The following is an 18,926-nucleotide window of genomic DNA, read 5'->3' on the forward strand; positions in this document are numbered from 1 at the left end:
TTACAATACCTTTGGCGCCTAACCATTGCAGCCCTACCACTGGTCTAAACACAACAACTCCACTATCCGCATATGCAGAAAAACCTGCAGATCATTTTTTAAAACAATTTCAACTCTGGGATCTGAGCCTCTCACAGACAGAAGCTTTCTGTCATTTTCCCTCCTTCTAAATAAAGATTATGGGAAAGGAAAGTGTGATATGAAGGGGAAAGGAGAAAGGCTCTCTAAAAGCTTTATGTAGGGTTTTTCTCCCAGCGTCTTTGATTCTGCTGTTTCAGTGAGGGGAAAGATACCACCTAAGGTGGAACTTTGGGTCTTCCCCAGTATAGTTAAGAACCTGCTGACTGCAAATCCTCAAAGAGTGGGTTTGTCAATTCTAAGTTTTCCCCATAGATGAATGTACTGACAGTCCTCTGACAATATAGGCGGTAAAAGCTTAGATCATAAAATCAGTCCTATACAGTAATGGTTCACTGAGCTAACTTACTGCTCCCCAAACTATTTTTTAAGTTTCTAAAAAACAGTATTTCAAAGAGACCATTGTATGACTACGGCTAATATTATATCCCCCAGCAGAGATATATCTGCCTATGCTGAAAGGCAATAAAGAAAATGTTACAATGACTATTAACTTAAGTAAACTGCTAAATAAAAACTATAAAGGTACATATAAGGTGGCTCTAGGGACATCTCTACATAAAATACAAAAGAATTTTAACAAATGGCCAAAATACAAACAATGTATAAAAAGCAGGAAAATATTCTACAAATAAATCCCTAACATGAAAAGATAACATCATAATTTACAATATTATCTGTATACTGGGTTAATTGTAATTAAATACACTTTTCATAGAGTTGTCAATGCAACACTTATTTGGCATATAAATATTTTTTAAATTATGGTATAAAGTATGATTATGTGACAGATATTCTGTCTCCATCTGCTGGAAAGTAACAGCACTATCCTAAGGTCAATGAAAATTTTATGAATGCTAGCAAAGTAGGAATTTCTGAAGATATGAAACCACATCTTTAATGTTTATACATTATTTTCATGAAATTTCAGACTTAATACTTTTTACATTTTGCTATAGAATGTAACAAACCAAAGCACTATTATTATCCTCACAGAATCATACTTTGTATTAATCCATTCAAAATAGAAACTCAAATATGAAAACATTATCAAGCATAAAAATACATATTCACTTAATTTGTTCCCAAATATATCATAAATAATCCTAAGTACTAATAATTTAAATAAGACCTCAAAAGACTGCAAACTTTTTTTTCTTTTTTTGCTGAGGAAGATTGGCCCTGGGCTAATATCCATGCCCATCTTCCTCCACTTTATACGTGGGACACCCACCACAGCATGGCTTGATAAGTGGTACACAGGTCCACTCCCAGGATCCAAACTAGTGAACCCCAGGCCACCAAAGCAGAGTACACAAACTTAATCGCTACACCACCGCACCAGCCCCAGACTGCAAATATTTTATCAATGTTTTGTCATATGTAAACTGAACCTTTCGAAATCATCCATAGATGCTCATAATATGAAGCCATACAAATTTCACATCAGATAATCAATAACCAGCATTGTTTTGCCAATACAGAAGCAGACACAGAAAATTCCAGACTTGATCAAAATTACAGCATCAAGCAGAAATACTTAAATAACCAGTGATAAACTTTGGAGTTAATAAATCGCAAAATCTGATGTGGGTTATTATTCATTTTTGGAATTCATAATACATCTTGCCAATCTACCCACAAACTCAGATCATCCTCTTAATACCAAGTAATAAGAAATGCCTGTGTGTCCACAGCCAAAACATATGAATACCTTTAGTAACTGATGATACATTACAGTCTTCTGGTGGAAGACCTGTCCCACCATCCTTCCAGAATGGATTCAATTCTCTTTCCAGCAGTCTGGACTAGAAGAAAACATTTTAAAGGTCATAATTTAAAAAAACCTCATCATAAAATATATTAATAAATAATAAATCTGAGATTCAGTTAACAGTTGTAACCTTGGACAAATATTTAAAATACTCTTTTAAGACATACTCTTCTGCAACTTGCAGGAAATAAATGTCTACATTAACATTCATTCAATGCTTTTATTGAATGCCTACACAAATCAGAACTGAGCTACATGCACGAGATACAACACCCAATATGCCTAACTCAGCCCTTGGCAGATTACGAGATAGGAATACAGACAATAAACAAGTAACTGAGATGTGCTTTGAAGACAGAAGTACACACAGTGCTAAAGCCGCACAGAATTCAAGCCCCTCTCACACTGAAGGATCAAAGAGTTCCTAGAGGAAGTAACATGTGCGGTCTTAGGCATAAGAATGAAGAGGAATTAGCCACATTTTCTTTTGTTAGGGCGACAGGGCATAAAGATGGTCCAGGTAGAAGGAATAATAGCGCTTTCATAAAACCCTAGAGCAAAGAAAAGGCACAACACTTTCAAGGAACTTGAATTAATTCAGGCTGGCTAAAACTTAGAAGCATGAGTGCGTAGTGATAAGACATTAACTAGGCCACACAAGCCATTTTAAACTGCTATTAGGGTTTTATGCTGGGGCAATGGTGAGTCACAAAAGTGATCAGCTTTGTATTACACAAAGAGCAAACTGATATCCGAGTGGAGGAAAGACGAGAAGAGCAAGATTAGAGACAGGAATCTAGTCAGAAAACTATAATAGCTATCAGAAAAGAGCTGATGACAGCCTAATTATAATTCAAGTGCCTCCTGTGCACTATGTCATGCACTGACACTAAAATAAACTAGGCGTAGTCCTTGCCATCAAAGAAATTATAGTCTAGAGAAAGGAGAAAAACAATTAAGCAATATTAACATAGGTAAGTCCGACAAAGGTAAAGGGTGCTATAGAACCACATGCTAGGGGTACCTAACTTGACCTCAGGAGGTCAGAAAATGCTTCTTAGAACTAATAAGGGCAATTATTAGAATTAATAATGGCAATTAGATGAAGAAGAACAGAAAGAGTTAAATGGTAGTTTACAGTAATATCAAATAACCATGCTATTGAAAACAAAATGTTGGATAAATTTTCTTTTAAAAAAAGCTTTTAAAAAGTATCCATAGCTGACAAAAAAAGTACAGAAGCTTTAAAGGACAAAATTTAAGTTAAAGGTTAACTTAGAGGGATAAACAAAACCATAAGGATTTGATTTCTTAGAGTAGTTTGTACCAAAAAAGACTGTGTCACCTCCCTTGTTAGCCTATTACAAAATCTCACAGTATCTATAATCAAGGAATTTCTTCCAGTGGTCTCATCTAGACAGTCAAAGAGATACACATCAGATACTCAATAGGATTTTTTAAAAGGCTGAGGAGGAACATTGACAACAGGCTAGATAAATTATGAGATATTATCTGAAAATGTATACAAAAGACAAAGGAATGAATATATAAAGAACTACTAAAAATTAGTAAGAAAAAGGCAACCCCATAAGAAAAATAAGCAGGGGCCGGCCCCGTGGCCGAGTGGTTAAGTTCGCGTGCTCCGCTTTGGCGGCCCAGAGTTCGGATCCTGCACGCAGACATGGCACCACTCATTAAGCCATGTTGAGGCAGCGTCCCACATGCCACAACTAGAAGGACCCACAACTAAAATACACAACTATGTACTTGGGGAATTTGGGGAGGAAAAAAAAGAAAGAAGAAGATTGGCAACAGTTGTTAGCTCAGGTGCCAATCTTTAAAAAAAAAAAAAAAGAAGGGGCTGGCCCCATGGCCGAATGGTTAAGTTCACGCGCTCCGCTGCAGGCAAGACAGTGTTTCGTTGGTTCGAATCCTGGGCACGGACATGGCACTGCTCATCAACCCACGCTGAGGCAGCGTCCCACACGCCACAACTAGAAGGACCCACAATGAAGAATATACAATTATGTACCGGAGGGGCTTTGGGGAGAAAAAGGAAAAAATAAAATCTTTAAAGAAAAGAAAAAGATGCAAAAAACATAGTTTTTTCAAAAAGGTTTTCAAACTTTTATAATCTTGACTTACAGAGAGATTTTATGTATATGTGTGTCCAAAGCAAAGGTTTCAGGAAACAAAATATATCTTTATTACAAGTAATACATGCTGATATCTTATATTTTCAAATGCTGATCGCAATAAATTAATTTCATAACCCACATTTTGAAAAGCACTAGCCTAGAACACCAAAGAAATGACATCTTCAATATCAGGAAAAGATGTAAAATCAACATGCTTCACACAGAAGCTTCAGTTAAGGACCACTATTTTGGAATTCTTCCCATTATCTTCACTTTATCCTCACTCCCATTACAAGAATTAACATTTGTTTTTAAGGCAACAGCCATTTCTTCTCAAAATAAACCAAATATTTACTATGTCTTAAGCATATAATGACGTGCAGAGAACAACATACTCAAGCTGATGTGCAGATGTTTGAAAATTGGCTAGTCGCGCTCACCAGTCTAGATGACTGACTTCTACACAACAATCTGAATTCCGACCTAAGCAAAAATCAAAAATCACTACAGCTTATCAAACTTCAGAACTAAATCCAGGGATTTACAGAGCAGCAAGGAAAATTCATTGGGAAAAGAACAGTAATCTACAATTTCAAATATATAAAAAAGCACCTAAGAAATGCAGAGTTCTATACTAGTTGCTAAGGGAGATATAAACAAAACAGTTTCTTAAAAAATTTATAATATCATAAGGGAAATAGGATAAGACTATTAAATTTCAGTACTTTACAGAAAACTACAAATACTATATATAGTAAAGGAGCTAATAATGTGCTACGGAAACATAAAGGAAGAGAGATTTATTTCAGTCAAGGGAAAGAGGAAGAATTTCAAAATATATATTCAGTTAGGCCTTGAAGGATAAAGAGGATGCAGACATACAGAGATAGAGGGAATTCACCTAGAAAGAACCAGATGAACGAAAATTCAGACACAGGAATCTGTACAGAAATATGAGGCCGAGTGATTAATTTGGTTGAGGTACAAATTACATAAGAGAGAGAAATTTGCCTGAAACATCAATCTAATGAGTTTGGACTCTATTTTGCAGTCACCTTTTTGGGGTTTTTAATGAAAAACAATAAATACAGGACCTTTCTTCTCAGTCCAGGCTTTGAACAAGTTAAGGAATAAAATAAAAGCAAAGGAAATAAAAGACAAATTACCTTTATTGTTGATGAAGACTAAATTAGAAGAGAATTTTTCTTTCAGTGAAAGCCAAATGGGCTGAACCCCACACTGAGGCAGACTTTCCCAGGTAAAGAAAGCACTGAACCAACCCCCACCTTACCTCATTCCCCACACGGTCTCTGGAGGCAGCCTGTTCCATAAGCAGGAAAGGCAGAGCTAAACCAAATACGCCCAGTTTACTCTTTCCAAATTAACCAATAGAAAATTTAGTCCATATCCTCAAAGACAGAATGAGAAAAGGTGGTAGCATGAAATACACCAGTGAAACTTCTTACACCAGAAAGGAAACATTCGAAATGGCAAGACACATTCTCCTTAACTTGTATCACTGAAGACTTCTAAAGAGAATAATACCATGATCAAAGTTGTACTTTGAAAAAATTAACCTGATATCATTTGCAGGATGCTGAAAAACAAATTAAGAGGTTATTGTAATTGCCCAGGCAAGAGTAAATGAGGGCCTGAACCCTAATAATATCTAAGCTTAAATGGCTCTTAGTTCCAAGGGCTGTCTGCAGTTCATTATAATTATTAACTCAGCTCCAGTACAGATGACATAAACGAAGCACAGAGAGCTGAAGTAAGACATACAACTTCCAACAGATAAAAAGTTTTGTGGGTCTAATTCTGCTGTTTACTGTTTTAGATGACTCTCATTCAAGGACTATCCCTGTATTTCATGTATTTTGTGATATGAGATTATGAGTTTATATTCCATAGAACTTATTTCTGGGAAATCTGTGTTGCCCAGGTTGACAGTGTGATCCTTTAGAAAGCACTGGTGGCTACTTCTGCCAAGCACTTCAAGGCACTACCAACTCAAGAACACTTTAAAATAAATTCTCACCTTAAAGATTTTCAGGCCAGAAAGGTAGCATAGTTCAAGCCCTCGAATCATAAACACATAGTTATATGCCCTAGATTTATAAATCCAGTAAACCACTAAACTGACTTCCTACAGGGAACTTATTTTAAAAAAACATACTACATTTCATAGTTGTTCCTATTAATTTTATTAAATACCACAAAGGATAAATAATATTTCACAAGTAAAACTGCATTTATATAAATGTCTTATCGATTTATTAAAAGTAAATTAGAAAGCTAAAGCATTTTAAATATTCTCTTACCTGTTCAAGTGCTTGGGTTTTCTCTTGCTCTGTTTTCCTTACAGTTTCCTTTTCAGCTTTGAGTGATGATGATGACACAGTTTTAACAGACGTAAAATCAACAGTCATCCACTCATCCCTCTGCTAAAAAAAAAAGTCATTTTGATCTAAATTGATTAGAACTCAATACCTGGATCAAATTCTATATGGCTGTAAAACTTGAAGCAAGTTTCTTAGTCTCTCCTGTATAAAACGGGATAAAATCCCTACCTTTCAGGACTGTTCTTAGGAATGCACAAGAAAACAGATTTAAGGCATCAAGTGCAGTGCCTGACACATAACAGGCACTCAAACATTAGCTCCTTTGCACATTCTTCCTTCACCGTGGCTAAAAGTGTATAAATTGCATTCTTCCTCAGGCATACAAACTATAACCCAAAATTTGTGAACGATTCAACTCTTAAGGATTGCTAAAACAATTACGGCAAGAGGTGAAGGGAGAGAAAACTGTGACCGCACTCTACTCACTGTAGAAAGGTAAGATAGAGGTAACAATACAAGGCTTCAAGTACATAGGGGAAAGGGCCACTGCTCTATCAACAACCAGAAGCAGGGAACCCCCTGAGGGACTAGAATAGAGATAAGCACTCACAGAAGGAGAAGAAGGGGAGTCTAAAGGCTCAACAAACAGCATTACTGCCAACATTATTCATAAAAGTATACGGTTTGCAAGGTCTAATTTTTCTCCTGAAAAAATTACATCTTGGATTTTAACATTTATCTTATTCTTAAAAGTTCTCACTTTATTTAAAATCAGGTGACTTACCTGAATAACTTGGTTGTCTTCTTGTTTTCCTGCCTTTTCATCTTTCACTTTCCAGGCCTTTTCCTTGCCAGGAGTTTGGAATGGAACAGCCTCAACCCACTCATCTTCAGAGCTCTAAGAATATTTAGAATATAAGTGAAATTCTCAAATTTGCATACTTTCATATAAAAATTCTATGTTGTTGTTAAATGGTAGAAATTCAGCTTCCTAGAGAAAATTCTTACAGTATACTTCCCCTATCAAAAGTTACACTGAAGATTTGAAGAAAGAACACGTAAACCCACTATTTTTGGATAAGCTCAAGAGGTTACCACCCAAATTATTTCTATGTTCTTAGTAGTTTATTATCAAGCCAAGGGAAATCAAAAAACAAAGGTTACAACTGCTAGGTAGAGAACTCACTTCAGCACAGAGTTGCAGTTCCTACCAACATCAAGTAATACTGACATCTTTGTGTAACTAGAACAAGGGAACCAATACCCAAGTAAATGACTTTGCCTCTCAGTTTCAAATTCTGAGATTTCCCTGGATCTAAAAATAGAGAGATCTCAGTTAGCAGTCAGGCTGGGAAAGCACTTTGCTTACTGTGTTTAAATACCAGATTACTAAATCAACTAAGAAGTATTTAGTCAACATCCCCTATGTGCTCAGCATTATGCCAGGTTTTGGGTTTTGTTTTCAACAAATGTATCAATCAACTCTTCTACGTTAAGTACTGTAATAAGGACTTTCACATATGCTATCATGCTCACTCCTTGAAACAAATCTACATAAAATATTATTTTGGTTTTACAGATGAGAAAAGCTCCCCAACATTAAGTTACTTGCCCAGGTTACATGACATCCAGGTGGCAGAACCAGAATAGAAATCTACATCTGTCTGGCTTTAAAAATCTATTCTTTAGAGCTGTACAACTTAAGTGTAGGAAAGATCCTAGAAACCACCTACTACAAGCCACTTGTTAATTCCCAATAGAGAAACTTTGAGGTCAAGGGAAGAAAATGGGTTTCCTGAATGAAACCAACATTCTTTCATTTCATGAAGTTCTTGAAAATTACCTAGAGAACCAAAATATGTCTAGTAAAAGGTCTAATCCACATGGAGTAAACATATTTGTGCTCTGGCATCTCAAGTGCCAAGTGTTTCCCAATGCAGAGCAGATTTTATTCATTCATTCGTTCATTCATGCAGGCCTTGATTTGGATTTATAGAAACCTTAGAACTATTCATCTACAGATAAAGTTATAATTTTTTAAGATACTCACTATAATATACTGATATTTACACTGTCAAATCAATTAAGAGAGTCCTGGTTCCTACCACTTGGTGTTATCCACTAAAAAGGGAGTTTATAATTTGAAAAAATTAGCACAGTCTTTGGGGAAGTGCCAATTTGCTAAGATGAAACTAAAAAAAATTTAAAAGTTAGTGATCCACAAGATTCTGTCAAAGGCCTTCTAAAACTATAGATTTTCTTTCCTAGAGATTTTCCTACTAGATGTTAATCAATCACTTGAAATTCACTAACCAGAGACATCAGTTGCTTCACCACCATAGCCGCAACCAATCTCCAACCCCGGATAAATCCAATCATCATGACCTACAACTTCAGCTGAGCTAGACTCTCAATCCTAACCAGTATTCCTCTGACTGGTCCCTGGTCAGTTCTCTCTTCTATTCCTTTCACTTAATCCCCTTTGAAATATTTACCAGTTTTATATTGGTTTGTGTGACTACTTGATTAATGTCTCACTCTCCCAATAGGTAGTAAGCTCTATTAGGACAGCAATCACATCAACTTTTGCCTAGTTTGTATTCCCCTAAGGACCTAGCTTAATACCTTGGCAGACAGTAGACAATCATTATCTTCTTAAACATCCTCAAGTTTTCTACGAATTTCCATTCCCTATACTCTCAGCAAATAACTCTCCTCTTCCTTGATCAAGAAAAATAAGGTCATCTTAGCTTCCTATCCAACCTCCAACAAAATTATTTATACCTGTGCCTATGCTTGCCTCTTGTTAATTCTTCCTGTTCAAGGCAGGTCCTCCTCCAAAGATCTTAATCCCACCCATTCCGGATCCACCAGTACCTTGCTTCATAAGTTATCTCATTCTCTTGTAGCTCCAAACAAAGCTTTCTATTGGCCTGACGTATGCTCAAGTTCTTCCCATCTTTTTTTTTGTGAATGAGAAAAGAAGGAACCTTTCTTGACCCTATGTTTCCCTCCAGCAGCAATTTATCTTTCCAACTTCTATTCTAAGCCAAATTCTTGAAAGAGTAGTCTACATCCACTGCCTTCTCATCCTCACTTTTACCCATTTCTCAAAACTCTACAATATAACTACTGTCCTCATTAATCTACTGAAACTTCTTCAAAGGTAACCACGGCTTCACTTTGCCCAATTCAGCAAAATGTTTCAGTCTTTATTTCCCTAGAGCTCTCTGCTGAACACAACTCTGTTGATGACTCCCTTTGTTGATTTCCACAACATTTCCCAGTTCTCCTCCCATTCTTTGTTTCTCCTCCATTTCCATCATGCATTCTTCCTCCTTTGCTCAGCCCTTAAATATCAATGCTGTTTGGGGAGCAAAATGGCAGGGTGAGCTGACCCGGGAATCTCTCCCCTCCAAACTACAACAAAGGATTGGAAAAAAACTGAATTTCAGGAATAAACCTAATGCCAGACCGTCAGAGACCCACGGCACCAAAAAGATGGAGGACAGAGATGCTGCAGCAGGCCTTGGACGAGCTGGAACAGGGTAGGAGAAAATTTTGCTCCCTCCCCTAGAGACTGGGATCGCTGCCGCAGGTGCGGGATGGAGCGGGAGAGGGGCCGCACCACCGGGGGATAGTCCAGGACTCCCACCGCCGGTACAGTGGAAACCTGCTGATGGGGGAAAGCTTCTGTGTGCGGCCATAAAGCCAGGGCCCCGGAAGTCTAGAGAACAGAGCTGATCCGAATCCAGATCGGTGCGCAAGAGAAACTGCCTCTTCCCCCGGCAAACCGTGCTGGGCACCGTCATCTTGCCCAAAGGCAGAGAGCTCAGAACGCGTGGCTCTTGACCCCCATCTAGTGGTGACAGGCTGTAACTGCAACCGAATTCTACGATCATGGGAAAAAACTGCTGCTCTACCATCCAGCAATTTATAAAAGCTCCAGGGCAGAAGGAAAACAATGAAAACACAGAATTAAGTCCTGAGGACTTGGAAATAGCTAAACTAAGTGAAAATGAGTTCAGAGTGGATATAATCAAAAAACTCAGTGAGGTAGAGAGAAAGATGGAGAAACAAGCCAATGAGTCCGGAGTTACTTCACAAAAGAGATGGAAATTATAAAGAAGAATCAAACAGAATTACTAGAGATGAAAAACACAATGGACCAGATAAAACAGAATATGGATTCCCTGAATGCCCGTGTAGACACCATAGACGAGCAAATTAGCATAATCGAACACAGACAGGCTGAAAGGCTCCAGACAGAGGAAGAAAGAGAACTAAGAATTTAAAAAAATGAGGAAAATCTCCAAGAGACAACAGATTCAATGAGGAGAAACAATTTAAGGATCATAGGAATTCCCAAGAACGTGGAAAAGGAAAATGGAGCAGAAAGTGCGCTTAATGAAATTATAGAAGAGAACTTCCCAAATCTAGGGATTGAGGGAGAAATGTGTGTAGAGGAAGCTTTCAGGTCTCCTAGATTTGTCAATGTAAAAAGACCTACTGCAAGGCATATAGTAGTACAAATGGCAAAAATGAAAGACAAAGAAAGAATACTCAGGGCAGCAAGACAGAAGAAAATAACCTATAAAGGAACTCCTATCAGACTTTCAGCGGATTTCTCTATAGAAACCTTACAAGCTACGAGGGAATGGACTGACATATTCAAAACTTTAAAAGATAAAAATCTTCAGCCAAGAATACTCTATCCAGCAAGAATATCCTTCAGATATGAGGGAGAAATTAAATCTTTTCCAGACAAACAAAAGTTAAGAGAATTTGTAACCAGAAGTCCTCCACTACAAGAAATCCTCAAGAAGGTTCTCATACCTGAAAAAAGAAAAAAGGGAGAAAGGGGTCACAAACCAGAGAGTAGAGAGACAGATAGATAGAACCAGAATAGGATATCAAATATTCAACTATAGCATTAGGATAAAGGTGAGGAAACTACCAAAGCAAAGATGATCTTATCACTCTAACTACAAACTCATAACACGAGTTGGAGTAATAAATGAAAATAATAATTTAGGAGGGGAAGAGCAAAGGGACTAAATCAGTCTAGGCCAACTAAGTAAGAGAGCACCAGAGAAGAGACTATATTATACACGAGATTCTAAATACAAACTTCAGGGTCGCCACCACTAAACTAAAAAACAGAACAGAGACAGAAAACATAAATAAGGAAAGATCTAAGAAATCCAGCATAAGAAATTGCAGTATTCAATGGGTAGGCTAAAGCACACAGGACGAGAAACAAAGGTAATGCAGGAAATCCAGATAACAAGCGACAGATTGACAGCATTAAGTCCACATGCATCAATAATCACCCTCAATGTAAACGGATTGAACTCTCCAATAAAAAGACACAGAGTGGCAAAATGGATTAAAGAACAAGATCCAACAATTTGTTGCCTCCAGGAAACATACCTCAGCCCCAAGGACAAACACAGGCTCAGAGTGAAGGGGTGGAGGACAATACTTCAAGCTAATAGCAAGCAAAAAAAAAGCAGGTGTTGCAATTCTTATATCAGACAAAACGGATTTCAAAATAAGGCAGGTAAAGAGAGACACAGAGGGACAATATATAATGATCAAAGGGACACTTCATCAAGAAGAAATAACGCTTATAAATATCTATGCACCCAACACAGGAGCACCAAGGTTCATAAAGCAACTATTAACAGACCTAAAGGAAGATGTTAACAACAACACAATAATAGTAGGGGACCTCAACACCCCACTCACATCAATGGACAGATCATCCAGAGAGAAAATCAACAAAGAAACAGTGGAGCTAAACGAAAAACTAAAACAATTGGACTTAATAGACATATATAGATCACTTCATCCTAAAACAGGAGAATGCACATTCTTCTCAAGTGCAGAGGGAACATTCTCAAGGATAGACCATATGTTGGGAAACAAGGCAAGCCTCTACAAATTTAAAAAAATTGAAAAAATAACAAGCATCTTCTCTGATCATAATGCTATATTGCTACAAATTAATTACAAGAAAAAAGCTGAGAAAGGCACAAAGATGTGGAGACTAAACAACACACTACTGAACAAGCAATGGATCATTGAAGAAATTAAAGAAGAAATCAAAAAATACCTGGAAACAAATGAAAATGATAACATGCCACACCAACTCATATGGGATACAGCAAAAGCTGTATTAAGAGGTAAATTCATCGCAATACAGGAACATCTTAACAAACAAGAAAAATCCCAAATAAGCAATCTTAAACTACACCTAACTGAACTAGAGAAAGAAGAACAAATAAAGCTCAAAGTCAGCAGAAGGAGAGAAATAATAAAAATCAGAGCAGAAATAAATACTACTGAAACGAAAAAGGTGGCAGAAGGGATCAATGAAACAAAGAGCTGGTTCTTTGAGAAGATAAACAAAATTGACAAACCCCTAGCAAGACTTACAAAAAAAAAAAAGGGAGAAAGCTCAAATAAACAAAATCAGAAATGAGAGAGGAGAAATAACAACAGACTCTGCAGAAATACAACAGATTATAAGAGAATACTACAAAAAACTATATGCCAACAGAATGGATAACCTAGAGGAAATGGATAAATTCTTGGACTCCTACAATCTCCCAAAGCTCACTCAAGAAGAGGCAGACAATTTGAACAGACCAATCACAAGGAAAGAGATTGAAACAGCAATCAAAAACATCCCAAAGAATAAAACCCCAGGACCAGATGGCTTCCCTGGGGAATTCTACCAAAGTTTCAGAGAGGATTTAATACCTCTCCTTTATCAAGCTATTCCAAAAAATTAGGGAGGATGGAACACTTCCTAACACATTCTATGAGGCCAACATCACGCTGATACCAAAGCCTGACAAGGACACTATGAAAAAAGAGAACTACAGGCCAATATCACTGATGAACATAGATGCAAAAATTCTAAACAAAATTTTGGCAACCAGAATTCAGCAACTCATCAAAAGGATCATACATCATGATCAAGTGGGATTCATACCAGGGACACAGGGATGGTTCAACATCCACAAATCAATCAAAGTGATACACCACATCAACAAACTGAGGAATAAAACCACATGATCATCTCAATAGATACAGAGAAGGCATTTGACAAGATCCAACAGCCATTTATGATAAAAACTCTGAACAAAATGGGCATAGAAGGGAACTACCTCAACATAATAAAGGCCATATATGACAAACCCACAGCCAACATCATACTCAATGGGCAAAAACTGAACGCCATCCCCCTGAAAGCAGGAACGAGACAAGGATGCCCTCTATCACCACTCTTATTTAACATAGTACTGGAGGTCCTGGCCAGAGCAATCAGGCAAGAAAAAGGAATAAAAGGAATCCAAATAGGGAGGGAAGAAGTGAAACTCTCGCTGTTTGCAGATGACATGATCTTATATATAGAAAACCCCAAAGAATCCACTGGAAAACTGTTAGAAGTAATCAACAACTACAGCAAAGTTGCAGGGTATAAAATCAATTTGCATAAATCAGTAGCATTTCTCATTCTAATAACGAACTAACAGAAAAAGAACTCAAGAACTCAATCCCATTCACAATCGCAACAAAAAGAATAAAATACCTTGGGGTAAATTTAACTAAGGAAGTGAAGGACCTATATAATGAAAATTACAAGGCCTTTCTGAGAGAATTGGACAACGACATAAGGAGATGGAAAGGCATTCCATGTACATGGATTGGAAGAATAAACATAGTTAAAATGTCCGTTCTACCTAAAGCAATCTACAGATTCAACGCCATCCCAATCAGAATCCCAATGACATTCTTTACAGAATTAGAACAAAGAATCCTAAAATTCATATGGGGCAACAAAAGACCCTGAATTTCTAAAGCAATCCTGAGAAAAAAGAACAAAATGGGAGGCATCACAATCCCTGATTTCAAAACATACTACAAAGCTACAGTAATCAAAACAGCATGGTACTGGTACAAAAACAGGTGCACAGATCAATGGAAGAGAACTGAAAGCCCAGAAATAAAACCACACATCTATGGACAGCTTATCTTCGACAAAGGAGCTGAGGGCATACAAGGGAGAAAAGAAAGTCTTTTCAACAAATGCTGCTGGGAAAACTGGAAAGCCATAAGTAAAAGAATGAAAATTGACCATTCTTTCTCACCATTCAAAAAAATAAACTCAAAATGGATCAAAGACCTAAAGGTGAGACCTGAAACCATAAGGCTTCTGGAAGAAAACGTAGGCAGTACACTCTTTGACATCAGTATTAAAAGGATCTTTTCGGACACCATGCCTTCTCAGAGAAGGGAAACAACAGAAAGAATAAACAAATGGGACTTCATCAGACTAAAGAGCTTCCTCAAGGCAAATGAAAACAGGATTGAAACAAAAAAACAACCCACTAACTGGGAAAAAATATTTGCAAGTCATATATCTGACAAAGGCTTAATATCCATAATATATAAAGAACCCTCACAACTCAACAACAAAAAATGAAACAACCCGATCAAAAAATGGACAGGAGACATGAACAGACATTTCTCCAAAGAAGTTATACGGATGGCCAATAGGCACATGAAAAGATGTTCATCATCGCTGATCATCAAGGAAATGCAAATCAAAACTACACTAAGATATCACCTTACACCCATTAGAAGGACAAAAATATCTAAAACTAATAGTAACAAATGTTGGAGAGGTTGTGGAGAGAAAGGAACCCTCATACACTGCTGGTGGGAATGCAAACTGGTGCAGCCACTATGGAAAACAGTATGGAGATTCCTCAAAAAATTAAAAATAGAACTACCATATGATCCAGCCATTCCACTACTGGGTATCTATCCAAAGAGCTTGAAGTCAGCAATTCCAAAAGTCCTATGCACCCCAATGTTCACTGCAGCATTATTTACAATAGCCAAGACACAGAAGCAACCTAAGTGCCCATCAACAGATGAATGGATAAAGAAGATGTGGTATGTATATACAATGGAATACTACTCAGCTGTAGAACAGAACAAAATCATTCCATTTGCAATAACATGGATGGACCTTGAGGGAATTATGTTAAGTGAAATAAGCCAGTTAGAGAAGGATAATCTCTGTATGACTCCACTCATATGAGGAATTTAAAAATGTGGACAAAGAGAACAGATTAGTGGCTACCAGGGGAAAGGTGGGGTGGGGGATAGGCACAAAGGGTGAAGTGGTGCACCTACAACACGAATGACAAACATTAATGTACAACTGAAATTTCACAAGATTGTAACCTATCATTAACTCAATAAAAAAATATATATATCAATGCTGTTTGGGGTTCATTCTTTGTCCACTACATTTTTAATGTCTAAATATTGCCCTTTGGCCATTAAATCCATTCTCACGGCTTGAACTACCACCAATTGTACTGATATCTTTCAAATTTGTCTACCCAAAGTTTCAGTGATTTAGCCAACTGCCTACTATATTTGGATGTCATACTGAACTCAATTAGAACAAAAAATAAACCCATCTTCTTCTTCCACAAAACCTGTTCCCCCTTCTGCACCACCAACCACCTACTACTGAAGTCAACAATCTCAGGATCATCTTACCCCTCCCATCTAAACCTACTATTTTCATTTCCAAAATATTCCTCAAATATACCATACAGGGATCACCACATGACTACCATGGGAGGCCACCTCCACTCCTGGCCATAGCTGATTGGTTCAGAGGTAGGTATCAGACCCAATTAATATCAATCTGAGTCACTCTCCAGGAATTTGAAATCAAGACTAAATGGGCTTCTCTAAAACTAATGAGAAATGGAAACGCATTGGAAGAAGCCATTTTTGTCATGAGAAATAGAATTCAGCAAAATTTCATCTGTATCAAGCACAAAACAGAATAGAGAGAAAAACAAAAATGGACGACGGCAAGAAGATTCATAAAAGCATTCACAACTCTAATTCCAGCTATTCCTGAAGCCCCGAGACTTTTGTACTCTAATAATAAATCCACCCTTTCTTTTGTATAAGCCAATTTAAGTTTGGTGTCTGTTACCTGCAAGCAAGAGTCTCAACTAACTCATATCCCCTCATCTCCATCCTTAAAGTAACAGCTAGATCAGATCTTCTTATCTCTCACCTAGACAACTGGAATAACTAAATTAGTCTCCTGGGCTCCAGTCTTTCCTGCTCCCCTTCCTTCTCCAACCCCCATCCTAAATACATTTGGAGTAATTTAAAAGGGCCCATTTGACCATAGTACTCCTCTTCTATGGCTCCCTGTCACAAAGACTGCCAGTAGCAACTCCTCTTTCCTACCAATGGAACCCAGTTTTATGTGGATACATAATGTGCCGCCCTTGCTTGAAAATGAGGCCTTATGCTCAAGTGTCCAATGAGATGGAAATGAAAGTACCGTGTGGGACTTTCTGGAAGTCAAGTTAAGAAAGAGAAGGTATCCTCTTTCCTGTTCTCTAGACTAAGAGGCAATGCTGTAAAGATGAGGGAGGAGCAAGATAGGAGAAGCCTTGGTCCCAGAAGACTACACTGGCCCTACACTACCTACCTGATTTCTTTCATATGAGAGAAAAATTATCTTGCTTAACCAATGGCTATCCTGAGATTTTCTGATAAATGTAACCGAACCTAATTAGATGATCCACTCTCTGCCGAATATAGTCAAAGATCTTGGTTTACAAGGCCCCATCAACTTTTATAGCTTCATCTCCATTCACTCCTCTCTTGTTTTATAATACAGTGCTACCAAATTGCTTATAGTTATATTTACTTACATACACACACACATACTTATACACCATGTTATCTCATACTTCCATGCCTTTGCTCTTGCAAATCCTTGTGCATGAAATGACAAGTAACACCTTTATGTGCCTGGCTAATTCTTACTCACTCTTCCAGTCTCAACTCAGATATTATTTCCTCAGTAAGTCTGCAGATTAAATCCTCCTTCCCTTAATACCTTGTACTGCCACATCATCATGAGATTACATATTTATGCATCTAATTACAAAGTGAGTTCCCCAAAAGCTTGGGAAAAGAACTATATTTTTATATTCCCCATGTCTACAACAGTTTCTGGCAAAGAACTGGCATTCAATAAATGTGCACTAAAATTAACCGAATCCTCTTTTCCTATTCTTCCAATAGCCCTAGTCAGAAACTTTAAGCAGCAACCTGCATTCAAACATTAAATACCAGATACTGAATGAAAGAAGCATCTGTGATACAGTTAGTACTTTTATTATTCATTTACAGAACACTGATACCCGGACCATCCTGTACAACTGTCCTGCCTGCATTCCCTTTCTGTTGTTGCTCATTTTTATTACTATGTGCTCACTTCACCACTTCAGCATGACTGATGCTCCTCTCTCCCCAATATGCTTTGACTTCAGTTCTCTTGCTGATTTTAGTTTCAATCCTCCATTTTATCTTGAAGAATGCAAAAATCATCACAATGAGCCTCCCATGACTCTCCTTCTCAAATCTAGCTTTAATAGTTAACCACACCCCTAATCTTATCAGTCAGTCAAAACCTTAACCACACCCCTAATCTTATCAGTCAGTCAAAACCTGGAAGATGGAACCAAAATAGAAAAGTGCTACCATGGGGCCGGCCCATGGCAGAGTGGTTAAGTTCGCGCGCGCTCCACTTCAGCGGCCCGGGGTTTTGCTGGTTCAGATCCTGGGCACGGACATGGCACCACTCGTCAGGCCACGCTGAGGCGGCATCCCACATGCCACAACTAGAAGGACCCACAACTAAAATATACAACTATGTACTGGGGGCATTTGGGGAGAGAAAAAGCAGAAAACAAAAAAGAAGAAGATCTGCAACAGTTGTTAGCTCAGGTGCCAAACTTAAAAAAAAAAAAAGAAAGAAAGAAAGAAAAGTGCTACCAGTAAAAATCAAAGGAACTTGAGGACTTCTGCTTCTGGCCATGACAAAATAAATGGCATCAGACAAGAAATATATATAAACGGAAATAAAAATTTAAAATATATAAACCAACTAGTTTCAGATATTGAAACTCAGTAGCACAGGACTACAATCCCTGAGAAAAGGGAAACAAATAAGGTGAACACTACAATTACAATCTCTACAGCTTTTTGCCTGGAGATACTTTCCGGACCACGGCACAAAGAGCAGTAACTCAAGCCAAATAACAATCTCACTGAGCTAAGAAGACAGAATTTGAACTTTGTGAAGTCTAAGACAGAGTATCAGTGAAAACGGAGCTACAGAGAGAAAGACTTCCAGATATCTACATAATACCCCTATAGCCTTTAACTAAACACCAGGCTGAATATGTTTAGGATGAAATTCCACAAAGCCAAGCAAAGAATAACTACCATGGAAGGAATAACTACTGGAGAGCTAAAGTAGAACAATCTCCAGAGCTCACAAAAGGCTAGAAGATGTTCTAGTTCCTACCAACCAGAATAGAGAAATCTCCTTGAACACCCACGGTAATGTCTTAGCACGTCTTAGTATTAAGGCTAAACCAGCCCTTGAGTAAAGGCTAC

General features: G+C 37.7%; 1 protein-coding gene across 5 annotated transcripts in view; it reads right to left on the reverse strand.

The window, feature by feature from the left end:
- CWF19L2 (CWF19 like cell cycle control factor 2) overlaps window positions 1-18,926 on the reverse strand; it is a 151,962-nt gene that overhangs the window by 122,358 nt on the left and 10,678 nt on the right. For 3 of the 5 annotated variants that reach the window (XM_046685613.1, XM_046685608.1, XM_046685612.1), the window contains exons 4-6: window positions 7,177-7,290; window positions 6,372-6,494; window positions 1,853-1,946 (exon numbers count right to left, since the gene is read on the reverse strand). In XM_046685613.1, coding sequence (XP_046541569.1) covers window positions 1,853-1,946; window positions 6,372-6,494; window positions 7,177-7,290 — 331 coding nt within the window. The remainder of the gene's footprint in view (window positions 1-1,852; window positions 1,947-6,371; window positions 6,495-7,176; window positions 7,291-18,926) is intronic. The other 2 variants (XM_046685611.1, XM_046685614.1) reach the window with 1 other exon arrangement.

This window comes from Equus quagga, chromosome 14 (genome assembly GCF_021613505.1).
Source record: "Equus quagga isolate Etosha38 chromosome 14, UCLA_HA_Equagga_1.0, whole genome shotgun sequence".
Lineage (NCBI taxonomy): Eukaryota > Metazoa > Chordata > Mammalia > Perissodactyla > Equidae > Equus > Equus quagga.